This window comes from Pollachius pollachius (assembly GCF_949987615.1).
Source record: "Pollachius pollachius genome assembly, chromosome: 6".
Classification (NCBI taxonomy): Eukaryota; Metazoa; Chordata; class Actinopteri; order Gadiformes; family Gadidae; genus Pollachius; species Pollachius pollachius.
The window spans coordinates 17986532-18008096 of NC_136939.1; the positions used below are offsets into that span (position 1 = coordinate 17986532).

Genomic DNA, 21565 nt, shown 5'->3' on the forward strand with positions numbered 1-21565 from the left:
ATGGAGGCACTCTGCACACAGACCGTTGTTGGGGGAAGGTGAAACTGAAATGTGTTTCTTAGCACGTCTGAAGGCTGCGGATGACCGGCCACCCCTCATCCCCCTGCATTGTCTGGTGGCTGGTAGCAACGCTAGCTCAGGCTGTCTGGAGCAGCGGGGAAGTAAGGCGAGAGATCAAGAGGCAGACGGAGAGTGAAGCTACCATATCAATTATGTAGGCCCCACACACACCTGTTGACCAGCCCCAAGGCTTTTAGTCTCTTAATGTCCCCCTCTGTATCCCGGCAACGGTCGCCAGGGCGGCAGTTACCACGGCACTGTCTGCACGTCACCACGCCCAGATGCTGGGGAAGGAAGCCGGGTCCCAGTGTGGCTGCTGGCTGGAGAAGGCCGACCACGACATCTGAGACCCAACTAAAAACGGGTCAGTCATCAAGCAGTGCCTTTCGTGTTGGTTTGTAACTATTGGTCTGTCAGCTTGAGCTTGAATGACGATCTCTTTGGAAATGCTTGCAGGTTAAAAGCATCTTCCTCATTTCAAGTTGACAGCCAAGAGAAGTCTCACATGGGGGATGGGGGGAACGGTCCAAGATCATGTCAGGCCATTCATCTGAGAGGAATTATGTGTGAGAAACTCATATCATTTAAGTGTAAAACTAATCCCACAGCTACCTGAATACAGTATATAGTATATAGTACAGGAACGTGCCAATGTAGGTTTGTGTGTCACTGGCTAAACGCAGATCCATTAATAGGCCCTTGTGAGCTCAATGTTTATGTAGAAATGTTTCCATCTACAGGCCGACAGTAGCAGGACACAGGACACACGTTCCGTAATCCGTGTAATTTGGATATATGTCCACAGGGAGCACTAGATCAATGTTTTATGAACACATAGACGATAACTCAATCGTTTAAAGATGTTTTGTTTCTTTCAAAACAAACAGAGAACGGGACTTGAATGAATATTATTATGCTAAACGAGAACAGATAATATGTTATGATGTTAAAAATACTATCCTGTGCCAGCATTGTGGGAACATCATACAAACTAATTGGTAATGTGTCCGGGTAATTTACATATATACCGTATATGTAAATATATAAGTGTGTGTGCGTGTGTGTATGTATGTATGTGTGTGAGACTGGTTGTCTGATGTCCACGTGCAACACGTCGCGCCCTTATAGTTTCAATACTGACGTCACTTTAAATATAAACTTGGTAGATCTTCTGAAATAGAATAACATGCAATAAAGAACGACACCAACACCCTTAACACTGGACGATTTAGGTCTGTAGAGAATAAAATACACATTATACGTTGCCTTTAGATGAATGCAATGCATTGCAACCTGTGTACGTAGTCACACACGCGTTGCTGTTCGTAACACCACGCCCTTTAGTTTGACTGACGGGTATGGTCCCGAGACAGCAGGGTGGCTAGTCACGCTCTCGCCATGCAAATGAACCGAGCTCCGGACGGGCGGGTGCCCATGTGGACAAGCACCATGCCTTGTTGTTCTGAGCGCTCATTGGCCCACTGGCACTGATAGGTTTTAATGTGCTGCGGGCCAATGGTGTGCAGGATAATACGGTGGGTGGATTACACGGACGGGATTTCCCTTCTGACCCATAAACAAATGACTGCACGTTCAAATGAAAGTTTTTCTTGATGCAAGAAAGTAATCTATCGCATTGAGAAATGGATGTAGCATGCCCATGAAGTAGTCAACGTTTACAACACATTGGTTTGTTGGGTTTTCAGATGAAGGGAACGATGTTGATCTCCTCGTCTGATCCGCGGCGGGGGATCTGGTCCGGGTTTTGATAGCGGCTGTAGTAACGAGGCGGTCTGGAATCCGGGAGGGCGTGTTCTACCCTCAGTACGAGGCGCCTTGTTGTGTGTATTCCCGTGCTCGCATCGCCATCTTGTTGCGATCATCTTTTACGTATGCAAGGATTCGCCTTCGGTTTATACGTTTTGAAACTTTGCCGTTTTTTAACGGAAAGGGGGGGATCGATTAACGCGCGTGGCAAGCCGTGCACAAGGCCCTCCTGGGGCGCGCTGCTCGTCGTTGTTCCGCGGTCCCGGGAACCGGGTTACCGACCGAGGGGCGCGCGCGATGAGCATCGACACCCTCCTGGAAGCAGCCCGGTACCTGGAGTGGGAAGCCCAGCAACACGCTGCACCCGGTGAGTTGGGATCAGCAGCTCGAGCGAACGCCCAGAGCATGTAGTGGAACCATGACCAGGCTGCATGTTAACACATGTCGCCTGCAGAGCGGACCACTTCAGACACCCCAATAGTCTGGACTAATGCAGCTCAGTTATTAAATTACCCGCGAGATGAGAACGGAACCCATGCGCTCCCCATCCTATGCTGTAAAATTGAGATTACTGAGTCACAGTTGTGGGTCCGACCGGCAGGACGTGGTGTGAAGGTCCTACGGACTGAGTGGTGGGTCCGATCTGCTAGACGTGGTCTAAACGTCCTACTGAGTGTGGGTGTGTGTGTAAGGGACCATCACGTGAATGAGTGACAGGCGACCCTGGAAGTGGGATCGATGCAAAGTAGCGGAGCGTCAGTCACCACCGCGGGTACTTTGTCGCTCAGGTGGAGATCTGATGCGCCGACGCACAGACCCAACAAGTAATTTGTTGGATCGGAATGGATGAGACGTAAAAAGTTCGCGGCGTCTTATGTCGGAGAGAGGGGGAACCAGGGGTTGTTCCCTGGTATGAGGCGCTGGGGCGGCGGCGTCTTATATTGGAAAGGGGAAACCAGGGGATGTTCCCTGGTATGAGGTTCTGGGGCGGCGGCGTCGCGCTCTTTACGTAACGTCACATGATGACGCGCGGGGCGGGGCCGCGGCTCGCGAGATCAGTGTGGGGGCAACCCGTCGTTACGTCTGTCCATCGGTTCATATAAAACCATGAAGTCCAGACGGGACCGTGCGACCTCCGACCCGTCGTGATACACAACGGTGAAGATTGCTGCGGGCTTGGACCGTCTGGAGCGGGGCTTTCGGTCTCGCCCTTTGGGTGACGTGTCAGACCATCTCCCCCCCACTGAAGACCCGCCCCCGACTACCACGTGCACTCTACTGCTCTCCCTATTCGGCTCGCGGGGGGAGTCACAGGGTCATTTGGAATGAAGAAAGTAGGGCACCCCCCCCCCCAAATCTTTTATCCGCCTCTTTTCCTCCATTAATGCAGAAGTTATGTAATTAGTTTTGTGTGCATTTTCGGCGTGCAAGCAATCGACTAGGCTTGCGTTGTCATGGAAAATGCGTCTTTAAAAGCTCACGTAATAGGACGTAAACCCCACTGACATGGAGCATTGGACAAATACAAAGAAATCTCCATAATATCCACGCCCAGCTCAGAGTAATGTGCACGTTATAGCGCTTTGTATGGAATAATACTATGGGGTTCTAATATGGCTGTCGCTGGATTTCATGGCAACTGAGATCCTGTAATACATAACTATGCAATTGTTGGTTAATAGCGTTGCGTGGGGGGACCACTTGCACGTGAGCATGACTGAACATGTCTTTATTCAATATTGATTGACTGGTATTCCATTTAGTAATGTAAGAGTAGTGTATGTTATTCAGGTTAAGAAGCGTAGCTATAGGGATCCGTCTGTATGTATGTATATCTATATATATATAGATATACATATATATATATATAATCCAATCCCCCCTCCCCCCCCCAGAGGAGGACCAGCTAGAGCAGAGGGAGCTCTTTGCCCGGGAGGCGGAGCTACGGCGCTCGGAGGTTGTGACGGTGTCGGCCCAGCCAGGCGGAGCCCACCCCCACCCCGTCGCCTGGGGCAACGAGCCCCTGCACCTGCAGACGTACCATGTCCCCGTGGTGGCCCCCCCTCCTCCTCCCCCCTCCCTCCGGGCCCCCCTCGTCCCCCCTGTCCTGGTCCCCGTCCTCACACCCGCCCCCTCGCCGCTGCGTCCCGCCCCCGCTGCGGCCGCTTCCATCGCCGTGGCGACCCCCATGCTCAACGGCTCCTCCCCCTCTCGTCGCCTCCAGCTGCAGCAGCTTCCGCTGCCGCTCGCCAGCCCTCGCCCCCGCCCCCTGCCCTCTCCCCCACCTATAAAGTTGGAGCCCGCCCCCCAGCAGAACGGTGCTCTCCCGCCCCAGCTGCCCCAGCTCCAGGTGCCCTACCAGGCGGCCTTCAGCCCCCCCAGCGGGGCGCCGTCCCCCCTCATGCCCCCGCACTCGCCTGAGTCCAGGACCAACGGCCTGCTGGACGACATGCGGGGGGCCGACGGGAAGCGAAGGCCGGGGGGGTGAGTCTGTCTCTGTGTGTGTGTGTGTGTGTGTGTGCCATGAGAATACACAGTCCAAATCAAGCATTTATGTTGATACATATTTATTTGACCAGCCAATTGTGCGCCAAAGTTTAGTGAATTGCTATTTTTCTATACGTGTTTGTTTGTAGAGTTGTGCGTTAGCCACTGACCGCAGCATGTGGCTGTGGGAGGGCTAGCAGGATACACTTGCCCACTGATAATGTCATGTTAAGTCCCCTCTAACTGGGAGGTATCCAGTTGGAGTGTGTTTGAGTTAGACTGTTGCTCAGGGTACTCAGTGATCCCCTCTGGTGTAGTAGTGTTGACCAAACGATGGCTATGGAGGGCTGCCTGGCCCCTGGGCAGGTGAACACCGCTACACACACAGGACTCACACCAGGATCTAATCTTTAGTTCCCCCGGTCACATCGCTGTCACCCGAACCATGGATATCGGTTGAATATCTTATATCTTTCTGACTTTTCGTGATATATCCTGCTCAAAAACTTTGCCAAATTAAATATGACCGTAATATATATGTTGTATATGTATGTATCTGTAAATGACGGCAGAATGGCACCATCTTTTTTTTGTTGAGGTGACAATGTTTTTGTAATCTTTTTTGATTTGCTCGATTCGTCCACTCGAGTGTGTGTGTGTGTGTGTGTGTGTGTGTGTGTGTGTGTGTGTGTGTGTGTGTGTGTGTGTGTGTGTGTGTGTGTGTGTGTGTGTGTGTGTGTGTGTGTGTGTGTGTGTGTGTGTGTGTGAACATGTTGTGATGATAACGTCCTGTTCGTGTTCCAGGGCGGGGACACGCGAGGTGCACAACAAGTTGGAGAAGAACAGGTTGGTGTCCCCCTGGGGGGGCGGCTACAGTAAAGTGTTGTTAGACTGGTGGGGGGGTGGGCTAAATGCCTCCTCATCATTTTGTCTTGTCGGGAGGAAAGGATGATTTAATCCGTTTGGAAGGCGGTCCTTTGGAGAGGTGCTAGCATGTGCTCGTCAGATGAAGTGATACAGAGTCCTAACCTGTTTATTCCTGGATGCATGATGGAGGTGTCCAGACAGTCACCTGTGTGCCCATGTCACCGCCCCCCCCGCCCCCCCCCCCCCCCCCCCCACCACCAGGCGTGCTCACCTGAAGGAGTGCTTTGAGACGCTGAAGAAGAACGTTCCGAACGTGGACGAGAAGAAGACCTCCAACCTGAGCGTCCTCCGGGGTGCGCTGCGCTACATACAGGTACGCTCACCTCTTCATCCCCAGTACCCCGGCCCCAGGCCCAGCGCCGCCCTCCCAGTTACCAAGACGTCGTAAGGCATTTCAACTCATGAGAGAGTAGTCATGTGACACATCACTAGAAAGATTAGACTCTCAAATTTCAGTCTATCATTCCATCGTAAGCTTATCGACAGACAGTTCCAACCCCAAACAAAATAAGAAACATGCAACAACAAGAGTTATGTATTTCATAGTTATGCACATAAATGGCAATATTTCTTCTAACCCTTGATGTACAAAACTATTAATCATATGAAAGTTGAGATTCTACTGATTAAAAAAATCCAAACCATATCACTCTGTGATTTAAATCAGTCAAAAATCAAGTCTTTCTTCACTTTTTCTAGTTACAACCATAGATAATTTCTTACCTTTGTTGTTTTTGTCAGCAAAATTATGTTTGATTGCATCACACTCCCATCAGAGGGTAATCTAGTGTCTTGGCACCATGTTGAAACTTAACACGTTTTTTACCATCATTGAATAGTCGCCAAGAGAGGGTTTCAGAGGTTATATGTAAATTGCCTGCAATCAGATCACGTGTCCTTTCGTCGCCATCTATTGGCCGTATGGTGTAATTGTTTGACTTCCCAGACTTTCAATACAGGGGTCAAATTTCAAAATCGTACACTGGGTTTCCAAGCTATCCACCTGCTTGTGTCTCATTACGTTTATATTGTCATTTTTGCATTGGTTTACATTTGATTTCTGTTTTATTTTGAGATTTTCCCCAAACCTACCTCTACTAAGACCTCTATCTTTGCTACCAACTGATAATGACTAGATGGTATTCACTCTAAATCATGACATTTATTTCAGAAGAAAATGAATCTTCCACCTCTGCTGTGTTCTATCTGTATTCACTCTAACCAAGTAGTATCCACATTGATTATTTCACTTGCACACCAATCTCTTGTGTTATCTTTAGTTTGGTTCCAAATTACATATTATAGCCCTTACAGTTGTGGAGATATCCCTATGTTATTTTCAGAAATAGGCCACACATGTTTGCTTTGAAACCTTCAACTAGTGTTGCTCACGAGGATGCCATGCCGATTGGAGTACTTGGTTGTTTGTTTGGAGACAGACAGTCCTGAGAAGCGAGATGTTCAAGAACCTCAACATTTATCCAGAGTAGCGATCAGCACCTGGGTGGAGGCGAACAGCACCTGATGGCTCTGATTCATTATGTTCTCCTTTTGTTTCTTTGGTTTTGTAGCAGGTAAGGGCCAAACGAAAACGGTCATTACTGTACTCAGGCAGAGATGTAGTCTGTAGTTATGTCATGTGAAACGTAGTGAGTTGCTGACTCTTGAGGAAACAGCACATGGGTCCTCTTTCTGTAGAGAGAATGAGGCTTTGGAGGAAATGAAAAAACTTGATATTAAGGTCCGTGCTGCAGGCTTTCTCCACCTGCAGTTAGCCCCAACAGAGCCCATCCAGCCCGCCACTGATACCACAACATGTGTCTCCTCCCTCAACCTGTTGGGTTTAATCAGTGGTTAACACAATACCTTCAGGTGACAGGAGGTACCAGTGTTAACAGCAACCTACATGTCACATTCCACTATGCTCTGTTAGGCCTCCTTGTTTGAAGTATTTCGAAATAAATACTAAATAAAAGTTGATTAAATCCTCCTTTCCTCCCGACAAGACAAAATGATGAGCAGGCATGAGGAGGATAAATAGAAATGATTCCCAGCGACGGATTCTTCCCTTGTGATCTGGTCCTGTGCTCTCCCCCCTCCCCCTCCCAGTGCGTCTCTCCAATGGGAGCGGAGGCACATGGCTAGAGTGAGTCTGGTGATGTCATCCCCCTGGCAGCAGCGGGGGGGAGACACAGGACCCCCGCCTCACACCGCTTCATGGTCCACAGCAAGTTGATCGTACGGATAGCGCTCTCACGTCAGGCCGCCTTTCTGCTCCTCTTCTCCCACCTGCTTCAGTCTGGTCCTCTATCACTCCCCCCGCCTGCTCCCCCGAGAACCCCGGTAACCATAGCAACAGGCGTGCACTGCATCACACCGGCACCCCTTGTGATTAGTCCTGTAGTTACAATGAAAGAGTTGTGGAGCAAGATGGTGGGTGAGGGGGGGGGGGGGCTCCTTGCCAATTTGATTGCCCCTTAAATTCCCCTTATAATCTGCCACCAATCACGTCCAAATCCTCAGGAACATGGTTGCAATGGAAACCTTAGGTTGGCAGCTGATGTGGTGCTGCCACAGAGACGTGGTCACTGAGGGGTCAGTTGAACCAGACTTCACTAGGTTACTGAGGGGTCAGTTGAACCAGCCTTCACTAGGTCACAGAGCCAGCCGATACTTGTGTATAATGTTGTGATTTGTCGCATGACTCTCCCAGACTGAAGACATGGGACCTCTTGCTCCCTCTCTCTTTCCTGGGTGATTCTCGCCCTGTTCCTCCTGGCCTCTAGGACCAGAGCTCTGTCTGCACTCGGCCCTGACAGAGTGTGTTGCATAACGCCGATTGGTTGAGACAAAGGACAGTCACATAGCTCCTCCCACTGTGAGCTCTTCCTGTACTTTCACACCAAAAGCTGTAAAAGATGAGCTGTAAAAAATAGCTCAAAACGCAACGCTGTCCAAAATATTTACAACTCATATCGCTCTTGCGATTTAGCTTTTCCATTTAAAGGAGCCACGCTTTTTGCCTGCACGCTCGTAGTTGAGACAAGTGCTGCTGCTGATGCCGAGCCACAAAAACACAACATAGTCATACGTTTGGTCAATAGAAAAAGAATAATAAGCATAAATACATGAAACACTGAATAACTAATTAATGGAGTGATTGCTTATATGCTATATTATAGCTTAGTTGATCGCTTGTGTGTGTGTGTGTGTGTGTGTGTGTGTGTGTGTGTGTGTGTGTGTGTGTGTACTGTTTATTATGGAAAAGATCCGCTCAACGGGAGCATTTGTGCCAGGCAGACACACGGCAAACTGACAAATTAGAAATAGAGTTTTGTGCGGTATCTCCCTGCTTCTGAAATGCACGCACATCTCCACCCACCGTACTGGTTTCCATCAGCATTCCACTGTGCGACCATCCCTGTTGCGTAATGCGGATTGCGTATGCCCTCATACATTGTTGAAATCATATGCTGGATGCTTTATTCTTTCTATGTGTTTTTTAGTTAATGATCGGGCTATAATAAGACCATGTTGGCTATGCAATCGCGGACAATATGGGTTAGTGGTTGGTGGAAACCGGGACATTTGAGCTTGGGACACGCAACTCAAAATCTCAAGCACCATGATGAAGGAACACATGTGTGGTAGGAACTAGGAACTAAAGTTCTCGCGTATGTTTACTGGGACCCACGCCGGCGAGAGACATCTACATTCCGATTGGGCATTTACAGCCGAAACAGCCATGTCATTTACAGCCGAAACGCTACTACCTCATTTGCATAGAGTTGAGCTGTTTTCAACTCTCATTTACAGCTTTACAGCCTTAAAGCTATCGCTCAAGCGTTTTATCGCTCCTATCGCTTTATCTCTCATGTCTAATAGAAAGTGAATGGGTGTTTATCGCTCAAAACGCTTGACAGCTTTTGGTGTGAACGTACAGTTCCCTCAACATGTTCGCCTTTCCAGGAAGTGGGAGGAGCTTGGCTCAGTCATGTGATCCACTCCGGCCAATGGCCCCTGATATAAGACCTATCTAACCTATCTATCTACATGTGTATCACAATACAAAACTGATCAGAGACCTAAATAACTATCTAACCTAACCTGACTATCTGACCCATCTATCTACATGTCTATCACAATAAAAAAGGGAAATGTATATGGTTTTATAAACATTTATTATAAAGACGTCAATCAAATAGCTACAAAAAATGTGTTCTTAGAAAACAACCGTGTGCACGCACATTTCAGCATACACTCCTGCACACACACTCCTCCACAAACACTCAAGTCAAGAGCTAGTCGCCTGTTTTGGGGGAGTGGCTCAAAGGGAAACCAGAAGGGAGGGGTGGGATTTAGTTAGTTGGAACCTTTTTAAAATCTCCTTCAAAGTTCTCCAGACTGCCGACCCCATCTCTAATGATGACCTTTACTTAATTCACATGAGTTAGAGCCACCATATCTGTGTAAGTGAGGGAACGGAAGAGACTTTAATACCTAGAAGCCCTTTGAACCCTCCTGTGCTTTGGGTCCCCCCCACCCCCGCTCTGCAGACGCTGAAGCGCAAGGAGAAGGAGTACGAGCACGAGATGGAGCGGCTGGCCCGGGAGAAGATCGCCTCGCAGCAGCGGCTGGCCCAGCTGAAGAAGGAGCTCAGCCCATCCATGGACGCCACGGAGATGGAGCGGGTCCTGAGGCAGACGGTCCAGCCCGAGGACGACCAGGTGTCCACCTCCACCGCATCAGGTAGGACCTCCCCCTCCCCCCCTCAGGTTGGACCTCCCCCTCCGGTAGGACCTCTCCCCCCTCAGGTAGGCCCTCCCCCCTCAGGTAGGCCTCACCCTGCCTCACCTCCCTCTCTATGAGGACTCGGACCAGCGCTAGGTCGGATGAGTTCAGAGCGATGATGGTGAGTCATTTGTAAGACATGTCCTACCCATCGGGCGGCTGTAGTGAGGGGAATGTGCTGTTTAACGTGCATAATATATATTATAGAACTGGCTCTGTATAGGAGGACTGTTGTTTAGGGGGATGCATTCCTGTTCAGCTAAGCAGCTGTGGTTGAACGACGGTTTTGATGACAAATTTTGACCACATTTGTCTTCGTTTTCCATTTGATCATATGAAGTCTCATTTAGACAAGACGTCTCGTTTGAAAGGAAGTCCCGGCAAGATGGCCGACAAAAGTAAATCATGAAAGCCATAGACGACACCGCACCATGATATAACGATAAGCTGGTGTGATGTAATGACCGGGTCTCCCTCTCCCCAGAAGGAGAAGAGGACTTGGACCAGGACTTTGAGGACGAGGACATGCCTGCAACCCTGCTCAGCGAGCCCCTCCCCATAGCCCCCCCACCCATCGTACAGGCCCACGCCCTTCTCACCCTCCAGCCCGCATCCCTCCCTCTCTCCGGAGTGCTGACCACACCCTCAATGGGAGGAGTCCCCGTGCAGTCCCACGCCCCGCCCCCCCAGGCCATCGCGCCCCACCCACTGCAGCCCTCGGCCGCGCAGGCCCAGCCCTCGGTGATCGCCCACGCCGCCGTGTCCCACCCGTCCGTCATCCAGGCCGTCCACCACAAACACCTGACCCCCATCGCGCCCTCGCCCGGCCCCGCCCCCACCGCGGCGGGGCCGGCGGGCGCGGCGCAGCGCGTCACGGTGACGCACCTGGGCCCCGCCCACCTGGGCCCCGCGCTCTACCCCCAGGCCCTGACGGTGTCCCAGCACATCACGCACACCTTCGCCCACCACCACCCCCACCACCACGCGCTGGCCCCCGCCCACGCCACGCCCAACGGCCTGCACGTGAACGGGGGCCAGACCGCCGTGCTGGCCCCCCACCCGCAGCTGGGGGGCCAGACCACCCTGCTCAACCCCGTCACGCTGGTCAAACTCACCTGAGGGGCCGCGGGACCGCCGCCGGCTCAGAGCCAGAAGCGAGGACCTGGGGGGCGGGACCTGGGGGGCGGGACCTGGTCTGACGGTGGACCTCTAAGTAGCAGAACATGTCAGACATGGGAATGGAGGAACACGTTTGGCCAGAGTTCTGTGGAAGGACCTGAAGACGTCCGTAGGCGGTGTTTTTGACACTGGGCGACGGAGGCGCCTCCTCTCATGGTCTCCTCCTTCCCTTACAACCAGAAGCACTAACATGACGCTCATACTCAGGCATCAAGGATCTACCTTCAATATGTGTTCATTCGTCGACAGGAGAAGGTGTAGAAAAAGAAGTATATAAGAGGAGTTTTATTTTCGTTCTCATTCGGATGCGTTCCCACTAGTTGTGTATTCAGGTAAACGTGACGCAGCTAGGGGGGTCCCCTCAGTGGGGGGGGGGGGGGGGGGGGGGGGGGGGGGGGGGGGTAGCCTCGCTTCTCGACGGGCTCCAGCAAGGAGACCTCCAGGTTCGCTGAGTCAAAGACCTTCCTCCCCCTCCTCTTCCTCCTCCAGGGGTGCTGATGATAAATCATCTGATTTACCGATCAGCTGAAACAATAGGCTGGCGGGCCGTTTACTTTTTGGACCTCGGGTTCCTTGACTCACCTGCTCTGAACCCAGGGTCTCTGCTAGGGCCCGACCCGTTCATCGGCCTGCCGATTTATTCGGCCGATTATAGCCTTTTTAAAAATAATCAACATCTGCCAAAAGACGCCGATTACAACCGATTTTTAATTTTTTTTTTGAAATGTTATTGCGCTTAGTATCCAGCAGTGTGCGCTCCTACTCCATTCTACTTAAGAAAGGCTCTAAGTCTCACCCACCGCACTTATTTTTGGACACAACACCCGAGCGCATGTAGCTTGAATGTGCTGAGCTCATTGGATAAACCGAGCAGAGTTTCCCCACACGGGAAGTTTATAACTAGTTTGTGTAATGAACAATTGGTCCTTTTAAACGTGTAGGTCATGCTTAAAAAAAGGAAAAGTACACCTAACCCCCCACTACCCTTCAAATACAGTAAAGCTAACCTAGCCTTGCTAACTAGCAACTTTAGCCGGAGTAAAAAAGAGGAGATTGAATTTTACCGTACAACATGAAAACACGCTCGCTCAGGCAGCTGCGCGCTCACCTCACCAATGTACACAAGACGCGTTGTTTGAGCATGTTGTGCCTGTTTTTCTTTAGGTCCGAGGCCATGTTAATTTGTTATACTGTAGACTCTAACGGTAAGACCATACTGCTCAGTGCGCACGTGTTAGTCACTGCTCACGAGCGCAGCACATTGGGAGGTACAGATGTCAGATAAGACTCATAGCAAGGTTTGGGACTACTTCACCAAGGGGCCTACTGGTGAAGCAGTTTGTAATGCTTTTTTTTTTTTTATAATCGGCCGATTAAATCGTTATCATAATTTTTCTCTGAAAATAATCGGCATCGGCATCGGCACTCAAAAATCAATATCGGTCGGGCCCTAGTCTGCTCTGAACCCAGGCTCTCTGCTCTGAACCCCAGGCTCTCTGCTCTGAAGCCAGGCTCTCTGCTCTGAACCCCAGGCTCTCTGCTCTGAACCCCAGGCTCTCTGCTCTGAACCCCAGGCTCTCTGCTCTGAACCCAGGCTCTCTGCTTATTGAGGAGCATCATCTGGGAAACATTCCAAAAAAAAAACAATTTGACGGTGAATGCACTCAGTTATATAAAGGCACAATCTAGTGCTGTTCTTTTAGTTTTTAGTTTGCTTTTTTGTACCTACTTAATGGCTCTTTCAACGCTTTGACCCTCATCTAAAACACGGTCATCTTCATTCTGTGTCCTGGATGCAGCCTTAAGGTGCAGCCTTAAGGTGCTTCGTTTTCAAAAGCAGCTGCTGCTGCTGCTGCTGCTGCCGCCGAAAGTTTCAATACGGGGAAAGCTGAGCGCACAAAATCTGTGCGCGTTCACGTGGGCGGCAACCGCTTGCTGGTTTTCAGCCGCTTTTGTAACCGCCTCCCCTCTGCCGCCCTTCCCTCATTGAAATGTATGAAGGCGGCGAGTTGCCGCATGGCGGTGTGAAAGCAGCTTTACTCTCCAGCCGTCCTTCAGAGAGCCTCCCTTACATGGAGTCAGCATGCTTCCTGCTCCTGTGTCTTTGAGACGGGCGTGTTGGGGTTAATACAGTGTGCAGCCGTAGCCCCGCTGGCCTCAGGTCCACCAGGCTGTCATGGCCGCTGCACCTCCAGGTGGTTTAATCAACACCAGGGAACCTGAACACTCGTGAACCACTGCTAAAACCGGGTGCGCCGTCTGAATGAATGAATCCTATTTCAGGAGAACGTCAGAGGATGATCTTTAAGAGTTTACTAGCGGTCGTTGATCGAAGAGGGTCTCCAGCATGTCATGGTAGTGGCATGCTGTTGTTTGTCAGGTGCTGAAGCCTACTGCCCTGGTTCCTGTCGATACACGTGTGTAGCTTAAGGGCTCCTCTCTGGTGGTCAAATAGCAGCTTTGTTTGAAAGCAATGCTGGCAAAAGGTCAACAAAGTGAAACGCCGTTCGCTTAACAAACATGGCAACATTGGATTGCAAGGATTCTAATCTTCCATCATGTTTTACTAACTTGGTTTGATGATGGTCATTTTTGCCCTTGGTCACCAGTGTGACCAATGGCACCACCCCCGCCTCCCCCCCCCAAGCCCACCGTTCAGGTGAGTCCTGCTGTCACTCTCCACACCAGCCTCCTTTACCCAGGAGAGAATAATGGCTTCGCACCCTCTTCTAAAAACATAGCACAGATCAATGAAGGAAGATCTTTTCTGCATGGCGGGACATCTTCTCGCTCACCAGTGGCAGCTTCATATGAGGCCATGGCAGGAGCTCACCTGATGATGTCATGGCTTTGGTGATGATGTCTAAAACGCCACAGCAAATTCTTGAGGCAGATCAAATTTCCAGACCTCATTTAGAGAATTAGGCTGGAAACACTGGTAACATTTTGTAACAACGAAAACGTGTGTGTGTGTGTGTGTGTGTGTGTGTGTGTGTGTGTGTGTGTGTGTGTGTGTGTGTGTGTGTGTGTGTGTGTGTGTGTGTGTGTGTGTGTGTGTGTGTGTGTGTGTGTGTGTGTGTGTGTGTGTGTGTGTGTGTGTGTGTGTGTGTGTGTGTGTGTGTGTCAAATCCATTGACGTGTTCCTCACACTGCTACACCAACTCCGAGGAGCTCTGGTGTAAAGTAATCTATGAATTCACCAAGCAGTGGTCAACGCCAGCGTCCTCCTTCTCTGAACCTCTTGACTAGTTGTTTTATATTCTCTATATCCAAGTTAATCCCAACCTGCTGCATGACTGTGTGTTGGTTGTGTAAACTTGTGCCCTGTGCATGAGGGAAGTGTGTGTATGCTTGGCCAGATGAGTTTACTTAGTTATATATAAATCATTACTGAACATAATTTATATATATAACCCCCCCCCGCCCGTTTAACACTGTGACAGCTTTGTCCGCTTTTTGTGTCCACTCGTGACCTGAGGAAACTGAGGAAGGTCTGTTCCACTTTGGTCTTTTTTACTTGTTTTTGTTAGTCTGAGACAGTGAGTGAAAAGGTATTTAAAAAAGAAAGAAAAAAAAGATTTATTCTTCTCTACTTAACAAATTGTCAAAAAATCAGTACGATTTTTGTAACATTTGTATGAACGTATGACTATTTTGTACATTTGTGATTGTATGCACGTTTTGGCATATGAGTGTATGTATTTTAAAGTTTTAACCATGCCACGTTTATTTGCATGTAGACTGCTGTTTGGGTGAGTTTCTTTCTTTGGATGGATGTAACTTTATTTGCGGGACCATGTAACAACACTGCAGAACGAGAGCAGCCTCTTGACCTCATGCTACATTGATATTATATATGAATACAAAGAACATGTTTTCCCTATGGAGAAAGTTTTAAGTTCTATATGGCCTGTACCTTTTGGGCTGCTTTTAGATCGAAATGTCCACTGTTTGAAATAACATGATATTGGATAAAATAATAAATGAAAAAATGATTCTGATGAAATGAAGATTCTTGATAAATCTTATTACCTTTACAACACAATGTTCTCCTGGTGTCGTCTCTGAATCACCTACATTTGTTTTATCAACCTAGATTCTGATTTACTATTTATGAAAATATCTGCCAACAGGTTGATTAAGTTTTGAAATAATTTATTATTTGGTCTCAAATTGCAAATAAAAAGGTTAAATTGATATTAAATGGAAAAAGAAATACAAAAATCAGTAAGAAAAAAATGTTCCTATGGACGTCCTAGATCCCCCAACGAGCCGTTAACTAAGACCCCAACACAAGACTAGTGGAGCCGTTAACTAAGATCCCAACACAAGACTAGTGGAGCGGTTAACTAAGATCCCAACACAGGACTAATGGAGCTGTTAACTAAGACCCCAACACATGACTAGTGGAGCTGTTAACTCAGACCCCAAGGACAGGGCTCCTGGAAGTAGCTTAGATTTTGGTTTCCAGGGTAGAATTAAGGCCCCATCCAGACGGAGTCTCAGTCTTTTCTATGCCTATGATTAAACAGCCACTGCTCCCTTCCTCCAGTGTTTGGTGCTGTCCAAGAAGCCGTGTCCGACCTGGTCTTCAACGTGCTCTCAGCTGGTCCTCGTCTTTCCCTTGGTTTCTATTTAGAAGCCGTCTCTGTGGTTTTGCAGCATCTGCTCTTGAATCCTCTCCAGTACCTCCTGCATCCTCCTCAACTACAGCGGGACCACAGACAGACAGACAGCAGATGAAGAGAGGCAGAACATGGCGAAGCGGACAGGAACATGAGGATGTGTATAAGACGTACTTCCTGATCTTTCTCCAAGATCAGCCTTTCCTTCTCGCTGGCGATGACCGCCAGAGGAAGGGGAACGTCTGCGCTGTTCTCATGTTGGATCTGGTCACACAGACTGCAACCAAACAAACACACGCACACACACACACACACACACACACACACGCACACGCAGACGCACACACACAGACCCACACACCAAAATGTAATTTCTCAACATACTTCAAATGGATCGCTCAACCCACGACTCAGCCCAAGTGCGACTCCTGGATGATCCCTGGCCCCTGGGTGGCCCCTGGCCCCTGGGGGACTGACCTGCGCCTCCTCTCCTGCACCACCATGCGGGTCATGCTCTGGATGCACTGGGCCCGGTAGTTCTCGTAGTGGTTCTCCCGGGTCACGTCCTTCAGGTCCTGCATGTGGGTCCGGACCAGCATGTTCCTCAGCAGCAGGAAGTCTGAGTGCTCGGGGTTCTCCACTACAAAGACACCAGACACCAGCCGCATGACATTACACTTCAATAGCAGGCAGAAGAGAACAGCAGAGACACAGAGACCAGCGTTACAGAGACATGCGCTACAGAGACCAGCGCTACAGAGACCAGCGCTGCAGAGACCAGCGCTGCAGAGACCAGCGCTACAGAGACCAGCGCTACAGAGACCAGCGCTACAGAGACCAGCGCTACAGAGACCAGCGCTACAGAGACCAGAGCTACAGAGACCAGCGCTACAGAGACCAGCGCTACAGAGACCAGAGCTACAGAGACCAGCACTACACAGAGACCAGAGCTACAGAGACCAGAGCTACAGAGACCAGCTCTACAGAGACCAGCGCTGCAGAGACCAGCTCTACAGAGACCAGCTCTACAGAGACCAGCGCTACAGAGACCAGCTCTACAGAGACCAGCGCTACAGAGACCAGAGCTACAGAGACCAGCTCTACAGAGACCAGCTCTACAGAGACCAGCGCTACAGAGACCAGCTCTACAGAGACCAGCGCTACAGAGACCAGAGCTACAGAGACCAGAGCTACAGAGACCAGCACTACAAAGACCAGCTCTACAGAGACCAGAGCTACAGAGACCAGCTCTACAGAGACCAGCGCTACAGAGACCAGAGCTACAGAGACCAGCGCTGCAGAGACCAGCTCTACAGAGACCAGCACTACAGAGACCAGCTCTACAGAGACCAGAGCTACAGAGACCAGCTCTACAGAGACCAGAGCTACAGAGACCAGAGCTACAGAGACCAGCGCTGCAGAGACCAGCTCTACAGAGACCAGCACTATAGAGACCAGAGCTACAGAGACCAGCTCTACAGAGACCAGCGCTACAGAGACCAGCGCTACAGAGACCAGCGCTACAGAGACCAGAGCTACAGAGACCAGCACTACAGAGACCAGAGCTACAGAGACCAGCACTACAGAGACCAGAGCTACACAGAGACCAATCAGCCAGGTCTGTTTTACACATTCGTGAACAACCGTTCAGGTAGTTGGAAAGATTTTCTGCAAAGTGATGCAAAACCGGCCCTTGGGGTTTCCGATTTTCATTGTAGAGAGATGAGTTGGAGATGTTATCATTTCAAATCAGTTCCCCTACCCCAGCAGGGTGCGTCATTGTGTTAAGAAAAGGTTGTAATTAGTTTTGGATAGAATGGAGGTAATTGATCAGCAACTGACCAATTTCTGAACAAGTCCACAACCACAGAGGGTTGAGTAAATCTCGACATAGACTATGTCAACAATTAACTGGGAGCTCAAACAAACTGGCCTTTGAATTGTCTCATGCTATACGGTTTTGAGTACTTCTAATGCGGGAGATTGCTTCAAATGCCCAACGTGTGTGTGTGTGTTTCTTGCCTTCTACAAGCCCCCACGGATAGAGACGACCTCTGAACCTTCGGCCTTCACTCTCAACCTGAAGGTTGCTGCCAATGACGGCGAAGGGGACACTGTTCTGCAGAGAGGGAGGTACAGATAGAGATGGACACACGCAGAAGAGGAGGGAGTCAGGAAGCCAGATGTACAGACAAAAAACAGACTCACTAAATGAAAGGAAACTGAAGGACAATGAGCGATGGATATTAAAAACTAGCGGCACCGCGGCTAGCTCTGTGATTAGCATCCACCCTCAAGAATGTGGCTTCAACAGTCTTGAATTCAAGATCAGGAACCTTGAGGATTTGATCCTGTAGTTGGAACTCATCGTCTTCATCTGAGTCACACTCAGGAAACTGGTAGATGTTGATCCCAAACTGTTCAATCTCCTGCCTGATCTGGAATAAACAAGGAGACACACGCTTCAGAAAGGTCACAAAGGGGATGCATGAGATGACTCTGATTGGATGTTGATCCTCTTGATAGCCTTTATATTTTGGTTGACTAATTAAGGGACTCACTGTAACCTTAGAGATGACTGTGTTTGTGTGTGTGTGTGTGTGTGTGTGTGTGTGTGTGTGTGTGTGTGTGTGTGTGTGTGTGTGTGTGTGTGTGTATGTGTGAGATGCATGGTTCCACACCTTCAGCTTCTTGGTGCGGACCTCAGCGGGGGTGAGACTGTCAGCCTTGGCCAGGACAGGAACTATGTTGACCTTCTGATGCAAGGCCCTCATGCACTCCACATCCAGGGGACGGAGACTGGGGAGTGCACACACACACACACACACACACACACACACACACACACTTTGTTGTACTGTTTATGTGCGGTCTGAATCCATGCGAGTGCACATGAGTATGTCCATGTTATTTTGTGTGTGAATGCAGAAGTGGTGTGTTCCTTTGCATTTCAGTCGTGTTGTGTGTGCGTGCGTGCGTCTCTAACCCGTGGCCGGAGGGGGAGATGAAGTAGAGGCAGCAGTGCACTCGGTGGTCCTGGATGTTCTTCCTGTTCAGCCCGCTTTCCTCCCTGAAGTACTGCTCAAACTGCTGGTCCACGTAGTCCTCCACCTCCTTCCAGCTGAGGAACAAGTTTGCCTCAGTCACCATGGAGCGCTCCGAGCTTTGGCCCACGGTTCGACCATTGTGGGACAATGGGCCATTTCCCATGACCTTTTCGTGTTCGGCTCATGACTACATGATCATTACTGATCATACACGTTCTGGCCTCCCCTCTGGTATAAATCATGCAGGTTCTAGCCTAACCTCTTTGTGTTGTTGACAGCGTCTCCAAAGCCTGGCGTGTCGATGATGTTCAGCCGGAGTCGGACCCCTTTCTCCTCGATGCCCACGGTGTGTTTGACAATGCCAACCGTCTGGAGGATCCGTTCTAGAGACACAGAGCACGCCCACCAAGGTGAACACAGGCTGAGCAAGGATCATTGAGGGTGTTACTCGTTAGAAAGGACAGGAACCCATCAGCTGAGGGTGAAATGCTCATGGAGAACATCTGCTCATGGAGAACATCTGGTCATGGAGAAAATCTGGGTGGACCGATGGCTCGCTGGCCTCTGAGACCGTTCTGATTCAAGACCTCACGCTCGTTGCTGACCAACCATTGCCTCTCTTTCCTGACTGGTTTGGGGAGTCTTTCCTATCGATCACATGGCGCACAGGGTATTAACCTCTCACTGGCGGAGAAACGTAGCTGGGGAACGTGTCTTTTTGGTGGGTTGTTGATTTAAAAAATCGTGCTCTTCTCCGCTCCTTCTCTATCGTGCCTCCAGGAGCTGTGAGCTGTGTTGGGGCGCAGGAGACTGGCCGGACCCCCGCTTAGCTCTGAGTGGCCTGGTAGGTCCAGGGGAGAGAGGGCCATTCAACTTTGACACGGCACGCTACATGACATTAATTAACGACCACTAGATTTGCCGAAACAAAATCCTAAAACGCAGAAGGTTTACAACACTGTCACAGATGAAGCACGGTCAACATGTTTATACTCCTAAACAGAGTGGAACCAAAGTGAGGGTGAACTGTGGATCTGGTCTCACCTTCAGCGTTGGGAACCTTCCGGTCTTTGTAGAGATCGGTGAGGAACAGACTGTTGATCAGGGTGGATTTACCCAAACCAGATTCCCCTAGACACCAAACACAATGTGCCGTGGCAGGCAAAGAACAGCTTGTTTCTCAGGAATCTGACTGATTATCAATTAGGTATAGCATGTAATGAAGATGGGATTTGAGCCATTACAATTTGATTACAAATGCAGACACTTGTAAAGATCAGTGCAAGGCGTCAGGGGTTTTACACCCGGATGTCTCTGTGGTTGGACTGACCTGTGACCATGAGGGTGAAGGTGAAGCCCTTCTTCACCGTCTTGCGGTTCACCTGGCTGGGCAGCGTGGCAAAGCCGACATACTCCTTGTCCAGGTCCTGCTGGGCACACACAGTCCCTTCATACCTCGTGGGGACGGGCGTTCAAACACAGCAACTGCTGCGACAACACCTTTGTTTTTGTTTTCTATCAAAGAATAAACTACTTTATGAGTTAACCGGTATTTACAGACAGCTACCACACAAAATAAATTCACACCTGCTTATTCAAGAATCACATTACACCAGTGAATGTGTTCCCTTGACATTCAAATGTACATAAATAAAGGTACCACTTAAATGCCTTCATCTTGTGCTGAAGCATCTTGGCTGTAGCTGAATCTTATCTCAAACCGGACAGCATTGAGTTTAATTCTGGAGCCTTGAGTGACTGTCAGAGACAACCTTGAGAATACATCTCACAACACCTGATCTAAAGGAACCTGGCCTCTCCTGTCTGGACCTGGTCTCTCCTGTCTGGACCTGGTCTCTCCTGGTCTCGCCTGTCTCTCCTTTCTCTCCTGGTCTTTGTTTGTCTCTCCTGGACCTTGTCTCTCCAGTCTCTCCTGGTCTCTCCTGTCTGGACCTGGTCTCTCCTGTCTGGACCTGATCTCTCCTGTCTCTCCTGTCTAGCCTGTCTCTCCTGTCTGGACCTGCTCTCTCCTGTCTGGACCTGCTCTCTCCTGTCTCTCCTGTCTCTCCTGTCTGGACCTGCTCTCTCCTGTCTGGACCTGCTCTCTCCTGTCTGGACCTGCTCTCTCCTGTCTCTCCTGTCTCGCCTGTCTGGACCTGATCTCTCCTGTCTGGACCTGCTCTCTCCTGTCTGGACCTGCTCTCTCCTGTCTGGACCTGCTCTCTCCTGTCTGGACTTGGTCTTTCCTGTCTCTCCGGGTCTCTCTTGTCTAGACCTGGTCTCTCCTGTCTGGACCTGGTCTCTCCTGGTCTCTCCTGGTCTCTCCTGGTATCTCCTGTCTGGACCTGGTCTCTCCTGTCTCTCCGGATCTCTCCTGTCTGGACCTGGTCTCTCCTGGTCTCTCCTGGTCTCCCCTGGTCTCTCCTGTCTGTTGTTTCCTGGCTACTGGTCAACAGCCGGCTGGAGCCCCACCCACCCCCTCAGCGTACCTCTGGGGAGTCGTAGGGGTCCAGGCGGGCCCAGGGGCTGCGTGGCCGCGAGGCGGGGCTGAGCGGGGAGTCCAGTGAGCCCTGCCTCGCCATCTGGGACCGCAGCTGCAGCGGCGGGAGGTCGCTGTCCGCCCGGGTGGAGCGCCAGGGCTTCAGGGGTGGAGGAGGGGTCGCCGGGGCGGAGGGACGGGCC

At 50.2% G+C, this 21565-nt stretch overlaps 2 protein-coding genes across 2 annotated transcripts; one reads left to right on the plus strand and one right to left on the minus strand.

The window, feature by feature from the left end:
* Positions 1-1914: 1914 nt before the first annotated feature.
* Positions 1915-11561, plus strand: LOC307077359 (max-binding protein MNT-like). Its single transcript, XM_079738760.1, has 6 exons — positions 1915-2194; positions 3723-4311; positions 5119-5160; positions 5443-5554; positions 9798-9990; positions 10517-11561. Exons 1-6 carry the CDS (start codon positions 2125-2127, stop codon positions 11149-11151), a joined length of 1641 nt encoding a protein of 546 aa, XP_079594886.1. The 5' UTR covers positions 1915-2124; the 3' UTR covers positions 11152-11561.
* Positions 11562-15846: 4285 nt separating this feature from the next.
* LOC307076573 (septin-4-like) lies at positions 15847-21465 on the minus strand (the record flags this gene model as incomplete). Its single annotated transcript, XM_079737615.1, has 11 exons — positions 15847-15918; positions 16011-16113; positions 16314-16476; positions 17859-17955; positions 18173-18274; positions 18518-18635; positions 18823-18957; positions 19143-19266; positions 19928-20014; positions 20214-20313; positions 21373-21465. 11 exons carry the CDS (start codon positions 21463-21465, stop codon positions 15847-15849), a joined length of 1194 nt encoding a protein of 397 aa, XP_079593741.1.
* Between the last annotated feature and the right edge of the window lie 100 nt (positions 21466-21565).